The following is an 18,303-nucleotide window of genomic DNA, read 5'->3' as shown; positions in this document are numbered from 1 at the left end:
AAGTATGACATTGGAAAAAATATCAGTCAGTCAATTACCTTTATTAAATCAAATCCATTAGAGAAACTGATCATTTACCCCAGCAGTATTGAGAAGAATCCAGGTAACATGACCTCTGAGGTACTGACACCCCGACAAAGATCATTTGATGACATAACAGTGTGCACAGAGACATCAATTTTATACAGAAATCTTGGTTGCCATTTTTAAACTAAACAAGTACACATGCTTACTGTTATTGTTATTCTGCCCAAATAAAACTAACATCTTTATAATTAAATGAGTCATAAAGTTATGCGAGAACCTGGTTTAGGTGAATATAAAATGGCTGCATGTTTTTATGCATGCAAATCAACGAGTGCAACAGTTAAACAACCTAGCTGAATTCAAATCAAACTAAATATTACTTTAATCATCACTGAAAGGAGATGTATTATCAATCAATTTAAAATGTTATAATTAATTGTTAATAGCATCTACATTAACCTGTAAACATCATGACTTAAGTGCTAACATTGCAAGTATGACATGGTACAAATATGTTATGAAAATAAAAACTCAGGACATTTGTTACTGTGCATGTGCGCATCTAACACGATGAAGTATTAGCTTTCGAAAAGAAAAACAAAACACCCTTTTACAACCTCAATGACTCAATGGTCTTATGGCTTGAAGGTAACTCCTTAAGGTACTTCTTACTGTAATGTTCTTATGAATCCACGTGTGCGAAGGGAGATCCTGAGCTCAGTCTTTCTGTTCCGCCTTTGAGCTGTAGAACTGAATGACAGCGTATTTGCCGCATGTCATCCAGTCTGGTTCAAGGGAGGTGAGCTTCTCCGCTTGGCCAGGCTGCAGACCGACCTGTACGTTGGCCTTGAGAGTCCTCAGGCTACACAGCGGTGCAGGCCCAAAACCTTGTAATGCAGTACCAAAGCCCACTGTGTGATCCCAGTCTCTGTCCCCCACCAGCTTCCTGTAGTTGAGATCCCCTTTAAACAGCACCAGGTCTGCCCCCTGCAGGTTAGCATACAGGTCGGGTGCATCAGCGGCCATGTCACAGAACTCATGGGGCTGTGTCCAGAAGGGATGATCGTGATATGACCACACGCCGTCCTTCAGGTGGCTCTTCCACTGGTATCCAATCTTTGACATGCACTTGTGATTGGCCGCCATGGTCTGCTGGATGGTCCACTGAAAATCGTGAGCTGTGACATCAGAGACGAACCAAGGAATGGATTTGCCGTGGAAATGGACCTCATGGGCAAGGCCAGAGGAAACTAGGAAATCGGCTAAGACCAAGTCAGTGACTAGCTCGAAGCCAGCGTTGTCTAGAACAATGTCCACTCTGACTGTGGTTTTCTCTGACCGTGCGTGCGTCTGGGCAGAAATAAGAGTTGACCATACCCTGTTGGAGTCATTCACCAAGATCAAGGGTTGTAGGCTGTCGAGGGAATCTATTGGACTGGTCTTCTGGGAGTTGTCTTGGCCAGCAGAGATAGAGAGATCACACTTGTTCCCCCATAAGGAAACCTAGAAAAGAGTCGAATCAAATGTTTTACACCTGAAACTATTGTAATGTATTTCAATATGATCCTGAATAGGGTAAATGATAGAGAAAATTAATCGAATGGACAGTTCATGTTTATGGACCGAGAAGAGGTCCATGAGATAATTGATAATCAAGTTGCAACAATTCAAGTTGCAGCTTTAACATTTTAAGGAGCTGGTTCAGAAGGTATTACCTGTAGCAGTTTGTCAAAATGCTCAAAAAGCTGATTCTTGGAGAGATTCTCAATGTTGCTGTTGACGCCCTCCAAGTGTGTACATATGGTCATCACTGCCTGCTGAGACTCAAAAAAGCTCTGAGTCTTTCCTTCATTGAAGACGTCATAGTCACTGATGGGAGGACTGAAATAAAAGCACAAATAACAACATGAAGAGCAAAAGAACACAACATAAAGAAACAATGAAAATATGTATTTACTTCCCCAAAGGCTGCAATATTTAAATGCAAACGTTTTTGTTTTTAATCATTGAGCAACCATTGTTATTTATAATGGTGTAATATTCTCAATGTGTTTTTCTATTGAACTGAGATTAAAATAAATTGACATCTTACATTTCCATTGTTTGCATTCAAATTTAAATAACATCAGATAAAAAGACTAATTAGAAATTAATATAAGTGATGTAATGCATAGCCCAAAATATATGTGCACTTAATAGCAGGAGAAAAAGCAGCAATAGTTCCCATTTAAAGACACAAATGCAACTCACTTCAGCCAGAGGGCCTCGTGTATCCTGCGGTACATGTAGCACTCCACATACAGCCATGGGGACTTGAACCAGCTGACAGACTCCTGGTCTCCGTGCGGTTCCTGATGTTTCTGCAGATACTGGTTCCAACACTCCGCGTCTTGCAAGCTGTCGGTCAGTGGTATTACTGGCTTATCAGTTTGCAGCTCATTCCTCATCTTAGACAGCAGACCTATTGTTTGCTTCTCTGCCTGGATACCCTCCTGTAAACACACGCAGAGCCTTATAGTTAAAGATTAAGTTAAAGAAAATAAATCGAATTTAATTGATCAATGACAATTCTTACCTCTCCATATTCTTCGAAAAACTTATTTTTGTTGCGATGTATTGTGTCAATAACTTTAGTCAGGATGGTTGGCAATCTGTCTCTCACAGTCAAATAGGCAAATGACCTGCAAAGAAACGATGGCCATTAATTAATGTGAAACTGGCAGTTCATGATATTGCAGCAGGTGTGTGTACTAGCAAGCTAGCAAGCTAATTCACCTAGCAAGATGTCAAGGTAACATTAGCCCTTACTTTGTAGACATTTCGACTGCAATATTGATACTTGTTGGTACAATGAAGCTGTAAACATATGTATTAAAGCTGACTGAGTCAACGTCATTTTGTCACCTGTGATAAGTCAGTTGTTACCAGCTTAATTAATGTGTTAGCAAAAAGCTAATGCTATTGCTGGTTCAAAAACACGACACTACTACAGTGATGTAGCCATTATCATTGATCAGTGTAGTTAGCAAATTCATCTAACATTGTGGGAAAGAAAAACTGTCAACATACCCAACCACTTTAGCAGACAGGGAAGGAGGAACTCCGTGAACAGTTTGATCAGCCGCCATCATGTTAGCAGTGGTATGCGGTTCAAATTCAAACTTTATCGATACAAATGTCCAGGACAGACACAAAGTGTAGTGGTCTGCGTAGACTTAAACGCTACAAGCAGCCAAACGTTAATCTTTTTTAGAGGACGTTACGAGGCTAAACAGTTTGTATCAGGCTTGACGTCCTCTGTTTCTAGTACCAAACATTGTACATTGAAATCATTATTTCCTGGTTTGCTTGTAGATTTGGGTTTTATTTAGGATACGATGCTACCATCTAGCGGTTAATGTGTAAATTGCAAGTCGTGTGACGTTCACGTCCCTCCCATCCCCATGCATGTAGAACTGCGAATTTATTTATTTTTTCCTACATTGTGCCTGGTCTAATTTATTGTCATTTATTAACCGTGCCACATATCAGCTACAGTTTTAGAATCTAAATTCTTGTTTTCTCTTGTTGATGGGTACAATCAAAGACTTTATTTTTATATCAAAGAGTGGAAAGTGCTGCCGCATTGCGCATGGCTTTCTGTTGTTCAAACGGCACCGTTCACCCCGAGCATCCCTTGTTGTCCAGAGCAACGGTAGTCATGGAGACATCCGTCCGCTCAACCAGAGGACAGCCCCCTAGGCGTTTTTGGCGGGAAAAGAAGCAGGGGTCGTAGAGTATGATATTGGTGGGAGAAAGCATTTGGCTATTCTATTGAGTCATTGCTGGAGACCCTGACTAACAGGCTATTGAGGATAGTAAACGTGAATAATTGCACAGTTTTTCGCACAGTAGCCTACATTAAAGCAAGTTAAGAGTTTTAAAATAACCTATGTTTGTCTGGGTGATCTATAGTAACCTTATATTGTATTAAAAAAATACATAAAGGTAGCCTATATGTTCTGTTGTAAATGTAATCACTCAGCTTAGTAATTTATCACAAATGTGTGTACAACCTTAATAGTCTTATTTTTGTTCTTTTGGCCTATTTGTGAACTACAGTGAGAGTAGCCTAGTTGAGCTGCATCAAATAATGGGGTATCCTAAAAAATATAAATCGAGAATGCTTTTTGTCGTGGGATCCCACATCGTGGCCTCCCTTTGACAAAACATGATCATGGGCAACAAAGTAACCCACTCACAAACTGATTTATAGTCAATCTTAAAGTTGGGAAATGGTAAGGTTCTCTATTCTTGGTTCTCCCTTTTGAGAAACATGACCAATTGATTGGCTGCACCCATGATAACTAGGCGGGGAAAGTATGCATATCAATTCATTCTGGTGGTGTTGGTGGGTTTTTCCCTCTCAGATCAGCCCCGGTCACTATGGGAACACGGCGGGCCGTTGTCAGGATGTGGGGTCCTTGGGAGTGGGAGTCCAGCTGCGTCCACCTCCGGTGTTCATCCACCGCCGGCCTCCCATCCCCCCACCGGGCCCCAGCCTGGCCGGATCTGTTTTTCTAAACCGAAAGAGAGGAGTGACTCACCACTCCGGTTTCAAAACAGGCCATGAACGGGAGGGGGAGGGCGGCAGCTAACGTTAAAAGCCATGTTTAAACAGGTGTTTCAGCTCACCACACAGGCGTCTCATGCAAAAGTAGGCTTGTGGAGTATTTCAGTTGAGCGACTAGATGTGTTGTGGGTAAATGCCCTGGTGTCAGCATTGGTCTAATCGGACGGAAAATCTTGTTTCACTTTTTACGTTTAAAGCGATTTCATGCAGATTGTGTGGTATTTAAAAAAAATGCATCATTGCAGGAAAAATCCATTAGTGGAAATCAGTGGAATGGCAGTCATGTGAAAGTCCAGTATCTTCTGAATGAGCTTTGAGGGCATAGAAAAAGCCATAAGAAAAGACGCACGCAGGAGTAGGCCCACATCACTTTTCCTAATGGTACAGTATTATCATTAAAAACTATTGATTAGATTGTATTGATCTTAATGATTTAAAAACAATAAGCCAGTGTGGTAACAGTTGATCTGCTTCTTTCAATCAACCCCTGCTGTGGAATCTTCAACAAAGTAAACATGCTTTTGTTCTGCCTTCATTACCATCAACTGCTGCTCTGCCAATGGTCTCAATTCATGTTTTTTTAGTAAAACATTTGTTACCCCTGCAGGCCAATATTTGTATTTGCTAACTAGTTTCATTAAAGTTGTGGACAAGATCAGATCTAAGTCTGTTGTTTGTTGTTTGGTCCTCAGGCTTCATAGACATTTCTTAACCGCCCCAAGTCTCCCGTCCCCCCTCTGTTTTAACAAACTCTCCACCCATTCTCTTTCAGCTGTGCAGGCGTTTTCAGAGTTACAACTTGCCTGGTCTGGTACTCATGTGGACTCCCTGTCCTAAGGCAACTCTGTAATGAGAGGTCTTGAAAAAAATTGGTGTTTACACTAGGGCAACATCTGATGGCAAAATATTGATGTGACTCCAAAGTGCGTTAGTGCGAAGGTCCTCCTACACTTCCTGTGCTATGCAATGTGTGGTTTAGTTGAACTCTATTTCCAGACCTCCACTGCTTCCCTCTTCTAGGACTTATTTCTATAAAAAAATTAATTGACTTGATTCATTCCCAGGCTTTTTTGGAATTAACTCTTTTTTTGGGAGCATGAAATAACAGCTGCAAATACCCTAGTGTAGGGGCTACAAGAAACAGGGGTAGTAACTATTTTAACACACAAAAAACCACTGGTTGCTATGTGTGTGATTTTAAGGTAATTTTAGTTTAAGTAGGTTTATGAAACCGTTTACAACTAGGGTTACAGAGCAAAAGTTAGTATGCATAGGTTTCATCAAGTAAACTCACATGTTATGCCGTTCATAACAGAGAAACAAAAAAACAAAAGTACTTTTTTCCTATGTAGAATTTGCCATCAGATTAGGGGTGCTTGGTATTAATTGTATCCTTAAAGTGGAATTATTATACTATTGGAAAAATATATTGTATGGCCATACTATACAAAACATGTCTGTGAAGTTTTTTGCTTAAAGGTGACCTATCATGCAAAATGCACTTTTGTACGTCTTTTATACATGAATATGTGTCCCCGGTGTTCCAGGGAACTCACCAAGAGAAAACACAACCCTCTCTATTTTCCTCCATACCCAAATCTCTTAAAAAGCGGCTGCAACGGATCTGATACAGACTGATATAGATTTGAACACTTCTATGACGTCACAGAAGTGGCCCTACGGCTATTGGTCCAACTCCACCAATCAGGAGGAGACAGCCACGGACATTGCCATTCGAAAGCGCTGGAGACGCTGTAGTACATATGCCAAGCCTGTAGATGGTGCTGTTCTCACAGAATCAGCCCATGCAAAGACAGTGTTAAAGGTCACATGTCATGGCCATTTCCACTGATCATAATTCCATTGTTGAGGTATACTAAAATAGAAAAATACTGTGCAATTTTCCAAACTCACATTGGTTTGGCATACAGCATCTCTGTAAAGTATGTATATTCAGCAGTATTCACTTTCTCCACTAAACGGCTCACCGCGGATTTTGGGTCCTTAGCTTTAAAAAAAAAAAAGAGGCGGCGGCGGAGCTAATGCCTGCTCAGAATTCTAACGGAGATAAAGTTAAATTCTGCTGTGATAAAACGCCATCCTGCTCTAAACCACATCAAATATTATTTCTGAAACAGTATGGAGCTCAAATGCTTTTTCTTTTGCGGGTTTATCTCAAGGTGAGTTCCTTTTTTTACAGTACAGGTTAGCTCTGAGTGTGAGCGAGGCTTGCTAATGTAAACAAAGACGAGATTACGTCCAAAACATGTCAGGCCTTGTTTCTGATAGCAATTTTCTGTGGGTCCGCTGCCGATTTGACGTCAGATTGGCAGCAAATCTGCATCCGCTCGTTGTACCCCTGTTTTTAAAAGATTTGGGTACGGAGGAAAAGAGAGGGTTTTATTTTCTGACGCTGCGTGAGTTCCCCAACGCACATATATTTATGTATTAAATACATCACAAAGTGCATTTTGCATGATAGGTTCTCTTTAAAGAACTACAGTTAAGGTCTGACCAAACAATCAACACACTATAGTTAACTACAAACCAGTAATTTCAGTCTGGTATGAACGGTCAAACAAGGGTGGAACCTATATTTAATATCTTGTATCATACAGTTAATAATGTTTTTGCACCTATACTAGCCTTTGAGGTAAAAACCTAAAATAATATAATTATAAAAAATACATAAAAGAGGAATATGTGTTCAGAGCCACATTTTTTTTGATAAAGCTTGTCATTTAAATGACATTTTGGTTAAGGACCATCTATTTTTTTCTTTTTTTTAATAACCTTGTAATATTCATAATCAAAATGTGTGTTATTATTACTCATTAGTTATGTAAGGTCAAAAGTGGCAAAAGTCAATGGATTTTGGTAAACTGTGAGAATATATGTTTGTAACCAAGACTGCATCCATGCTTTGATACTGGCATGATAACATACAAAATACATGTTATATTGTATGCCAATATTTTTCTTGTTATCTTGTAAACGTGGTGTCGGTTTTGCCAAAAAAAAACTGATGCAAATGTGAAGCAACTATGGGCAAAATATTTGTATTGCGTTATTTCAGTGACAGAGGGTGAGGGTCAATACACACACTTCGGTTGAATGTGTATCGTGCGGTTAACAGCAGAGGCAGACTACCATACGGTGAGTCAGCGTAACTCTGTTAATGTTCAAACTCACCGGCTGTCAAAAAGCTCGCGGGGGTTGATCCACGGCGGTTAGACAGAGCAGGAAATTAACGTTAACTCAACCGCCCCCTTGCTCAACGGATTTTACAACGGGGTTTTTTTGGCAGTTTTTTACCCAGTCATGTGATTGTAACGTAAAACCCCTAACCGGAAAACAGCGACGGACGACCCTCTCCGCCGCCAACGAATGCTGCGTTTGCAAGGAACAGTAGAAGCCGCTGCGAGCCCAGAGAGGACGGACCCGGTAACAAACAAACAACGGCGACACGGCAAACTCCACGGATTTACGCAGAGTGCAGGTACGACTGTTTGTAGCTACACACTCACCCTTTCGTTTACTGCAAATGTTTCTTTATTTGGCTACGTGTGTGCGCTTCGGTTAACTGTATTTGTTACGGGAAGTTAAAAGAAACGCATTCGTGACCAACCCCATCCCCCTGCGTCTCTCCCTTTCCCCCCCATGTGTGTGTGTTGCGTGCATGTCCGTTTTCTCGCGCTAGCAATAGCACCCGAGATAGACCCAAGGCAGTGAGTCTATGCGCGCTGGTTTCGTATGTTTCAATGCTTTATGTACTTTAACTGCTATTTATGGTTTGCATTATTGAACGGTTTTATTCCGCTTGCGTGTTTACCTTCCTGACGTGCTCTCCTCGCGGGCAATTTTAACAGTGTATTTTCAGGATAACAGCAAATTTCACTACGGAAGTAACTGTTCCACGTGTCTACATCACATCATGGGCGGTGCTTTATTGTTGCAAACAAGTTAGTATTGATTAACCCATGTTGCTGTGGCTAACTAACTGGATTGTATGAATACCAGTTTAATTCACATCATCAATAGATCAGTAGTTGTACTGTTAATCAATGTATATGTCAATCAAACATATATGTATACTCCATTTGTATACGTTTTTTAAAATCTGTAGGCAAAGCAACAATGTTGCAGGGTTTAGGCTGAAGCAAACCATAGTCATGTTTTCTCGAATTTTACTACCACTACTAAACTAACTAAAAGCCTTTCTGGGACAATCATCAAACATAAAACTACTATAAAAGTCCTTAGCTACCCTAAAATACACTAGCCCATGCTTTATGCAATCCTAAACCATTTGAAAATAATCCAAACTATGCAGGGAAGAGATAGATGCTTGGAAGTGGCTTTAACACGAAATTCATGTAAACCAGAGATTGTTATAGAAATATATTTAATGGGGGAAACGCATGTATCTTTTTTTAAGTTAATGGGAATAATGGCAGCATTGTATTGAGGTGCAGGTCAGAATTAGAATCAGAATACATTTTATTACCAAGTAGGTTTACACATACAACGAATATGCTTTGTGGTGCATGCAAAGACAGAGATAGAAGAATACGTAGCAAAACAATGTTATATCAAGTCCTATTGACAACAAATTGCATTATAATGAATTAGATCTGCTTATTACCTTTTTTTAAATGGTAAAAAACACATTCTACTATAGTGTTTTTGGTAAGATGTTTACTCAACAGTGAAATATATTAAATATAGTAAAAGTCAGCCTCCATTAGTTGGCTCACTGATAAATTAAGTCAATAAATTATTAGAAACCGCCCTCAGTAAGTAGAACATAGAAATCATTGCAGGATTTTTTGATTAGCTTTATTTGTAACTAGGGCAACCTAATAAACAGACAACAGTATTTATATTGAAGTTATCTGTAAGTGTGGCGAGTTCGGTTGAGGGGTATTTTAAGTCTTGGGTGAATGCTGTTGCTGTATCCCCTTGCAAAAGATACGGAAACCGAGCCTTTTCCTGGAGCGCTGCAGTGCCAACATCTTTGCACTCTGACCTCTCTGCTGAAATACACATGTGCAGGGGGCTTTTTCGAGTAATTTTGTAACAAACCGGGGACATGCAGAGTTTATCTGAGGCCAATTGGCTGATTATTTTGTACCCATCATCTTGCGTCTTCGTAGCTTCATACCTTAGGCTGGGTGGTGTGGAGAAAGTGTTGGAGAAGGAGAATCGCCCTGCCCACAGGCTGTTTTCATTCTCCTCTGGAAGGGGGGTAGAACCAGTTCGGCTTGAGGAATGTGTGTCAACAGCCATAACCCTGATCATGTGATGCCCTGAAGCCCTTGTAGTCCTCTAGTGACCTTTAGGGTCAGCAACTACCACCCCATTGGTCAGCAGAACATGTATAGCTCTGAAATGTCCCTTGAGGATAAGTCTGGGGACGGTTGAGGCTCCATCTGAACCAAGGGTGTTTCCTCCAATTTCTGACCAGAGATGAGAGCTCTAGTAACAATAAAGCTACTTGTTGTCTCTAAATGATAAGTGGGTGCTAGAAAGTGGGTTTAATGATGAACATTAAGGGGTCATACAGAAAAGGTTTACCCTTTTTTCACTGGTACCTATAACAGAAAGAAATTGGACAATATTTTGTTATCAGCATTCATGCTTACTCCTGACCATACCACCATCCAAAGACATTGACCAATTATGGGAGAATTCTTGAAATTGTCAATATGGAACCCTTTCTGCTGATGTACACAGCTGGTTTACTTACTCTTTTCTACGAGAAACACTGTGGTTATCATTGATTTACCATTGTGCTGACCCACTTGTACATGCAATTAACAAATAAGACCTTTTTTGTTTTGCTGAGCCACGCAATTAATTAGCATTATTTTCTCTGACATTAGTGCTAGGCAAATGGTCTCCAGTGTCACAAAGTGATTCTTCACTGTTGTTTTGAGATGGCCTTTACAAGGTCGTTAGATCACCCCCGTCAGCCTGACACTCTGTGGTCACAATAAACTCTGGGCTCCTTCCAGACAGGAAACTCATTGCTGCTTGTGTGTCTCTGTGTGCCTTTTGTGCAGGTTGAAGAATGGAGTTGGCCAACCATGGTCTTATCCTGCTGCAGCAGCTTAACGCTCAGAGGGAGTTTGGCTTCCTGTGCGACTGCACTGTGGCTATCGGAGATGTCTTCTTCAAGGCCCACAAAGCTGTCCTCGCTGCGTTCTCAAACTACTTCAGAATGCTCTTCATTCATCAGGACAGGTACAGCAGGAGTGTATTAAAACCATAGACTGTATGACTAAAACTATACTTTTTTTCCCATTCCAAATTCTGCTGCCAAAACACTCAGATACGTGGTCAAAATAACGCCCCCTCATGTGGTCAAACATTGAAAGACTTTTTTTCTCTGTAGTTGAGCACTGGACTGTATCTAAATCTGTTGAGTGTGATGACCCATCAATAATGTCATTGTTTGATCATTGGAACAGATTGAGGGGAGAAATTGGTGGGTCTGTAAGGGCATCAAGATCAAAACATGGTATCTGCTGCCCTTGTATCACTGATGAACTGAGCACAACAGACATACTTACATGCCAGTTTTCACAAACTTTGACCAGTAACTTCAGCAGATTTGATCTCATAAAGATAAATAATCAGTCACTCCTCTTATAATGGATTCTAATATCTATCACTACCACGATCTCACTTGTCGTTAGTCACTAGCTTAATGTAACTTTTTTTGTCTTTCAGTGACTGTGTGCGCTTGAAGGCCGCGGACATACAGCCAGATATCTTCAGCTACCTCCTCAACCTGATGTACACAGGCAAGCTAGCCCCCCAGCTGATAGACCCTGCACGCCTGGAGCAGGGGGTCAGATTCCTGCATGCCTACCCACTACTGCAGGAGGCCAGCCAGTCTGTGTATTCACACTCTGAGCAGCACAACGTCAACCTGTCCACCTCCCTCTACGGCATCCAGATATCAGACCAGCAGGTTGGGCTGTCGGCTCGAATGCCCACTCGACGGCAGCTCTCTTCTCCCTTCGACATGGAGCAGCTCAGCTCGGAGGGGAAGTTTCCGTCCATTCCAGCCGCCACAACTTCATTCGCAAACTCCTTACTGTCCAAGCTTAACTCCTCATCCCAGGAAATGGAGGCCTCGACCAGTGGCACCAAGCCTGCATTGGAGGAGGGGGGAATGAACTTGCTAAGTGCAGATGGTTCCTCAGCCAGTGCCATCCTCAATGTAAAGCCCAGCATCATGAAGAGGAATTCCTCCTTCAGGAAGCACTACTCCTGTCATCTGTGCAGGAGTCGATTCAACCAGAGGAGCCTGCTGAGAGAACATCTCTTCCAACACACCCAGACTCTACACCAGGCACCGTGCGAGCCCAGCAACGCTCTCTCGCCCACCTTGAGCCGAAATAATAGCATGCTCGAGTTAGAGGGGATCCTGAAGGGATGCAAGTCGGGGTTCAATGCATCGGCTGCCACTACAGCAGTAGAGGTGATCAGCGACAGCGAGCAAACGCCTGTCTCAGGGACCAACTCAGACTCTCCCCGGGCCGAGGTGTCCACCTCCAGCTGGGGGGTGGGGGGAATGAACTCTCAGGCTGACACACCGCCTCCGTCAGACATTGCAGACATCGACAACCTGGAGAGCGCCGACCTGGACAGGGAAGTGAAGCGGCGGAAGTACGAATGCTCCACCTGCGGGCGTAAGTTTATTCAAAAGAGCCACTGGCGCGAACACATGTACATCCACACGGGGAAGCCCTTTAAATGCAGCGCATGTGGCAAGAGCTTCTGCCGGGCCAACCAGGCGGCCCGCCACGTGTGCCTGAACCAGGGGGTGGACTCCTACACCATGGTGGACCGGCAGAGCATGGAGCTGTGCGCTGCCGGCGACGACAGCAGCCAGATGGAGGCCATGTTCATGGGCTCGTCGAAGCCTTACAAGTGTAACATTTGTGCGACCACCTTCTCCAGTCCCAACGAGGTGATCAAACACTTGTGCTTTACTCAAGGGGGTTTAGTGGGGCTGCAGGGGGCCGCCGACGCAGGGATGCTGCTGCAGCGCGAAGAGTTCTCCAAAGATGAAGGCTCGGATTTGTCCAACTCTGGCACCCCACTGGAACCCATAAAGACTGAGGAAATCCTCGTAGAGTAGTGCCAAAACGATGTGTTGGTCCCTTTTAACATGTGTGTTTGCTTTCTAAATTATGGTTAATAGGTAAGCTAAAGGTGAAGCTAGTCAGGGTATGTATGTTTGAGGTTCTCAATCTACTAAAACTGTCTTTTTCCTTTCTTTTCTTTTTGTTTTGGTACAGTATTTTTGGAGTTTTTTTACCCTAAATATGACTAAAAGTGAATTAATTGTAAAGTGCATTGCCTTTAGCGCTCTGGAAGTCAGACCTCTCTAGAGTAAAAAGTAAATATTAACATTTGACTCGAGGCTAAGTTGAACACAAATGAGGGAGATTTTAATTGTTACTTTATTTCTTCTCATAATTGTATTGTTATTGATATAATCCATTGATATGTCAGGCTGTTACAATTGAAATGTTCTTAACAGTTTAAGGTGTGGTAAGGCTGCACACGCAGATGTTGAGTACAAGAGGAAGAGGAAGCTCAGTTCCGGAAACGGCATGCTGTGAGAGGGGTTTTCTGTGCTAGCTTTTTGAGGAGAAAGAGTTGCAATTAAAGAACCTTCTGGAGCTGCACAGAAGAGTTGTTTCTTCATGGTCATACATTTTGAGGCTTATTCTGCAGATCAGGTATAAATTATAAGTCTATCTTAAAGCACAAAACATATTCAGACCTGAGACAATCCGTGCTCTTTTTTTTTTAGTAGAAGCCCGATATGCAGGAAAGAAAATGTGTCTTCCATTCATGTTTTGGTTGGCTTTATGGCCCAGAAAAACTGATAACGTGAAATGTTTATTTATGACCATTGTATGCATCCTTCTCTGCAAACATTTAGTTGTTTTAATCTGTGTTTTGTTCACTGTGCTAAGTGTGATTATGTTTCCCATGTCCTTACATCTTATTAAAGCACAATTGCTTTTCATAATTTGGGTTTGGCCACAGACAATTGATAACGACAAGTAAGAGCATTCCTTGAGTTTACAGCTGAGCCACTTTGATTCTTTTTCTAAATGTACACACCTTAATGGGAAGCTGTCCTTTAAAAGATTTGACATCTTGTCTTTGTATAATTTGCCTCAATCTTAAAGTCCTTACATTTTGGTTTGACATGCTTTTATACAATGCTATATTTACAAAGATTACTTTATATTGCAAAGGTTTCTATTAGTAGACATATAGTTTTACATAGACTACAGATTACATTTCATTTAGCAAAAATGTATGTATTAAGGATGGGCATGATACTTGTATGTTTTAACTTCTTAAAGAGATCCATTAGAATAAAAAATGTTATTTTGTGTTTTAAGCCTCGCCCCCTTGCCAAATTTGTGCCAAATGGTAAGCTTCTTGACCATTGTGTACTAAGAGAAATGTTTTAATCTTACCGTCTGACATTTTTATAATTTAAGAAATCAGAAAAAAAGTGTTAATTATCAGTTGTCATTTATAAAAAATATTTTAATTTTTTTTAAATTAACATGATGAACTGTGATGAGTTTATGTGCTCCATCTGTTGGTGTGGATAATAAACAAACTACTGATTACTCGAAAATGCTCAAATCTGTACAAACATGTCCAGTAATGTGATTTGTCACGATGAAACATGTCATAGTCAAAAAGCCAAATTCAGGTTTTTCAGGAACATAATTCAAAAGACCCCTTTATACTGAGATTATGTTTTTTTGCATATCAAGATGAACAATATTTTAGGGAGACTTGTTAAAACCTTTATTGTTATTGTTTCTTTAAATGAAAAATAAATTCTACATTGTATTGTTATTGCAATTACTTTTTTGCTGCAAAAAACGAAGCAACACTTAAGGCTACAAAAACCAAAAAACATTTCTTAGTCTGGCATTCGTCTTCCTAATCTTACTGCCAGAGAGCTGTCAAGAGAGCTACTTATCCTAGAGACCAAATTAACAATTCAGAAGACTTATAATATAAAGTTATTTATTGTGCCATGGAGAAGCTCAATCATACATGTAGAAGGTATTTTAAATGTAGAAATATGCCCATCCCTAGTATGTTTCATATTCAGTTTTTTTCTTTTATGCCAATTGGATTCAGCTTGTGACAGTGGGGGATGAAGCCCATTTTCAATTAGTTTTTTTCAATAAAAAAATCCAACTATATTAGGTATTGAATAGCAGGAGCTGCTGTGATAGCCCGGCGGTCAGCTAGGTGGAGCTGTTTGTCTTATTGGTCAACTCAGGTTTAGTGAGGCTGTCCAATTTGAAGTAATGTCTTCACAAATGTTTTTGTGATTTGTTGGCCAAATATATGACCATATTTGCCATGTTTCATTAGTCCTTACCATAAAAGAAACCCTCAAATGTCTGTGAATTTATTTTTAAGTGTTTAGTGTTGACCAATAAAAAGGATTCTTGTTTGTTTCGTTTATTCAAGCTTGTTTTATTTTGGCAACTGAACGCTGTACTACTGACATTCATTTATCAGAGTTGAATTGAAACACATACATATGCACAGCTTTTTGAAAGGTTTAAACCCTTCTGTTCTCCTGCCACACCAGTCTTGTAATGTAATGGTTTGTGTGTTAAACATCTCCGTGTCTCAGGAAGATGACGAGTTTGACATTGTGGTTTCTGTCCAAACTATTATTTCAAACCCATATCCGTGCTCCCCGATGGCCAACTGACATGTACTGTGATCAGTCTGTGTTCTCAGGGATGTGAGGTATTTTCTGTATAAACAATTGTCATGTTTTGTTTTCTTGAATGAAGAATGAACAATAAAAACATGTCTTTTTTTTAATCATTGTGGGTCTTCATCATTGTCCTCATCTTTACCCCAACTCATCGGCTTCAAGAGATAATCACTATTCTTTTTGTCCATCCATTTATAGTAAATTAGTATTCAAACAATTTGTTCGATAGTACACTAATGAGAAGTAAAACGGACATTCAAGTGTCTAATGTAACAAATATCACTGCTGCAATGAGGAGATGCTTTATAAATCATTACACATGATTTATAATAGGGTCTGTTTCATAGTCGTATGGCTCAAAGAGGTTATCATTGGCAAATACAGTTACTCATATCTGCCTAATAATAAATCAAATAACGCATAAATTCAATGTTTTGTATGCTACTTAGAAATGCTATATTGGGTTTGGTAGGGATTGGTCAGACTTCTTCTGTCTTTGCACCAGTGGTAATTCATTGGCATGTTATGTGATAAAGAACCAGGGAAGAATAAAAGCACAATCACTCAATACATTTTCTCTACCTTTATTGAATGAAATATAGACAAGTTTCTTTATCCTCACTATTAACAGCTTGGGAAATATAAAAGACCAGTAAGACCATGCTACATGAATATTAAGCTAAATGCCTGCAGGTTAATATAACAACAATATGATTTTTAAGTACATACAATAAGTATACAATACAATCTGTACAAATGTTAACAGGTTCACAGTTAAGTGTTACAAAAAGCAGGGGAGGACTAGAGTGGGCACGTGGCCCAACTAAATGCTTTACATTATGCAACAATAGCAAAAGGCGTAAGCTCACATTGTGATTTCTCTAATCATTTATTTTACATAAAGCAAGTATGGACGTGGCACACCCTCTAGAGTCAAAATAAAGGGAAGTGGTGACCTAACAAGGGCTCATACTTCCTGATCTTTCTCTTGTTTGGTCATAAAGCTGAGTGAAACGTGAGCGTCCAGAGCTGCTCGTGTCAAATTTGTATCAGTGGATTATAGAAGAATGTTCATTCTCATGATGTTTGAAGGATTGACACAGTGCAAGTTTGCCAATTTGGTAACACATAAAAAAATACCAGTGCAACCCTTGCTTTGGTGGTCAAACTGGAACCAAGGAGTTTCCCCATCATCCTTTACCCTAATCGTCTCACTTTGCCAAAGCACAAGAAAGCCTGACCATGTGACTTAGGTTTGATGAGTAACTAGCAATAGCAGCTCCTTAGATGCTTTAGGATTTTAATTGGATGCAACTGATGTCTTATCCTGTGAGCAATGGAAAGTCCATGACTCCCTGATTGAGCCTAACTCAATTTGGCTTTTAGAGGAGATTTTATTTTGACTTCTGGTACCATGCAGTCAGTGTCCGTGCCTCTAAATCCCCAACCTATGCCTGAGCCATCATGTTGAGTAAAGAACATGTTTTTTTAAAGACTTTATCATTCTGTTAAAACATTGTTTAAGCCAAAGTGAAACAAATGACAGAGGACTAAAGGGTGCGCTACTTTCTGTAGGCAACAGAGGGCATCAACATACTGTCTTTTCATAAAGAAGTATAAATATAGTGTAGTAAGGAAGGTGTTAAACTTTACAAATATTACATACAGTATGTCACACATAACCACAGAAACATGGCCTTAAAATATTGTTATATATTTGTGTTTCTAACACATCAATGCAGTGTGACAGTGTAAAAAAAAAAGTACTTTTAATCTCTCTGCATGTCACTGTTAACCACATATATCTCTGCCACATGATCACATGAGGGTGTTATAATAGTATTTTATTGTATTATTACATAAAACAATGTGTAACAATGTATTTTTCACAGTAAATCAGGCAGTGATTGTTGGTCTTATCTACATGAAGCTTATTAAGTATTTTGTTGGGTGCAGAGTGAGAACACATTGCGACAAGAGAATGTTTGAAAACTCTCTGTTATCACTTACTGTCAGTGGAATCACACTTGTACCATGGTTTAGCTATTCTGCTACTGAAATCATTATTGAAAAAATATGACCATTAAAACCTGTGATGCATCAGCTACTTATAGGCAGTCACATTTATTTGGGGAAATTATACTTTATAGATGTTTCTATTCACTACCCCTTCATCATAATGTTGCTCAAACAAATACCTGATGTATCACAGTATCATTTGGGTATTTTAAAAACAACAAGGTAACAATATTCAGACAAAAAAAAAAATAGGGGTGAATGAAAGAATATTCAAGATATAAATACAATATACAAGATAATAATCCTCCATCTCATCACCTTCTGACACCAGCCTACTCTCGTACTATACACATACAAACACACATATGAACAGATACACACTCGACCAGGTTGCAGACTCTTGTCTTATGCAGCAAGGGCAATGGAAAGTCACTGAACACACATCACATTGATGACAAGCCAGGACATGCTTTAGTGTGCGTGTGTATGAGAGCGGGTGAAGGGTGAGGATATGGCGGTGGGACGTCACGTTTAGCGGTGACTGGGCTGCAGGATGGGGTTGGAGTACAGTTGGTTGGGAGGTGGAGAGAATGGCGGAGCTGTTGCTCAGTCACTCAGTCTCTCTGGGCGGGATGGGAGGAGCCCGGTCCCAGCCTCTTTCATTCTCTCTCTCTTTCTCTCTCGCTCCCTCATCACTCACTTCCTGGTCCAGACAGTGTGTCTCCCAGGCATCAATAATGTATCTCCAGCTGTAATGGAGGAACAAACATGATATTAGGAATAAGCAAATACTTGATCTTCCGCTTTTGAGAATAAAACATCTGAGATTGACATCACATTAATA

The 18,303-nt window shown here is 40.3% G+C and overlaps 3 protein-coding genes across 4 annotated transcripts in view; 1 reads left to right on the top strand and 2 right to left on the bottom strand.

The window, feature by feature from the left end:
* Positions 1-20: 20 nt before the first annotated feature.
* On the bottom strand, positions 21-7,958 carry armt1 (acidic residue methyltransferase 1). The gene is made up of 6 exons (XM_079643238.1): positions 7,832-7,958; positions 3,097-4,586; positions 2,603-2,708; positions 2,278-2,519; positions 1,743-1,908; positions 21-1,530 (listed from the first exon to the last, which is right to left on the bottom strand). The coding sequence occupies exons 2-6, from the start codon at positions 3,156-3,158 to the stop codon at positions 745-747; spliced, it is 1,362 nt and encodes a 453-aa protein (XP_079499364.1). The 5' UTR covers positions 3,159-4,586; positions 7,832-7,958; the 3' UTR covers positions 21-744.
* A 42-nt stretch (positions 7,959-8,000) lies between these two features.
* Positions 8,001-14,551, top strand: zbtb2b (zinc finger and BTB domain containing 2b). The gene is made up of 3 exons (XM_079643237.1): positions 8,001-8,138; positions 10,705-10,885; positions 11,375-14,551. Exons 2-3 carry the CDS (start codon positions 10,713-10,715, stop codon positions 12,792-12,794), a joined length of 1,593 nt encoding a protein of 530 aa, XP_079499363.1. The 5' UTR covers positions 8,001-8,138; positions 10,705-10,712; the 3' UTR covers positions 12,795-14,551.
* Positions 14,552-16,008: 1,457 nt separating this feature from the next.
* The window catches only part of akap12b (A kinase (PRKA) anchor protein 12b), a 39,591-nt gene continuing 37,296 nt past the window's right edge, over positions 16,009-18,303 (bottom strand). For both annotated transcript variants that reach the window (XM_079646304.1, XM_079646305.1), the window contains one exon: positions 16,009-18,208. The gene's annotated coding sequence lies outside the window, so the exon portion shown is untranslated. The remainder of the gene's footprint in view (positions 18,209-18,303) is intronic.

This window comes from Notothenia rossii (genome assembly GCF_949606895.1).
Source record: "Notothenia rossii genome assembly, chromosome: 8".
NCBI classification, from domain to species: domain Eukaryota; kingdom Metazoa; phylum Chordata; class Actinopteri; order Perciformes; family Nototheniidae; genus Notothenia; species Notothenia rossii.
Note: the sequence above shows the minus strand (reverse complement) of the source record. Positions and strands in the feature narration are given on the sequence as shown.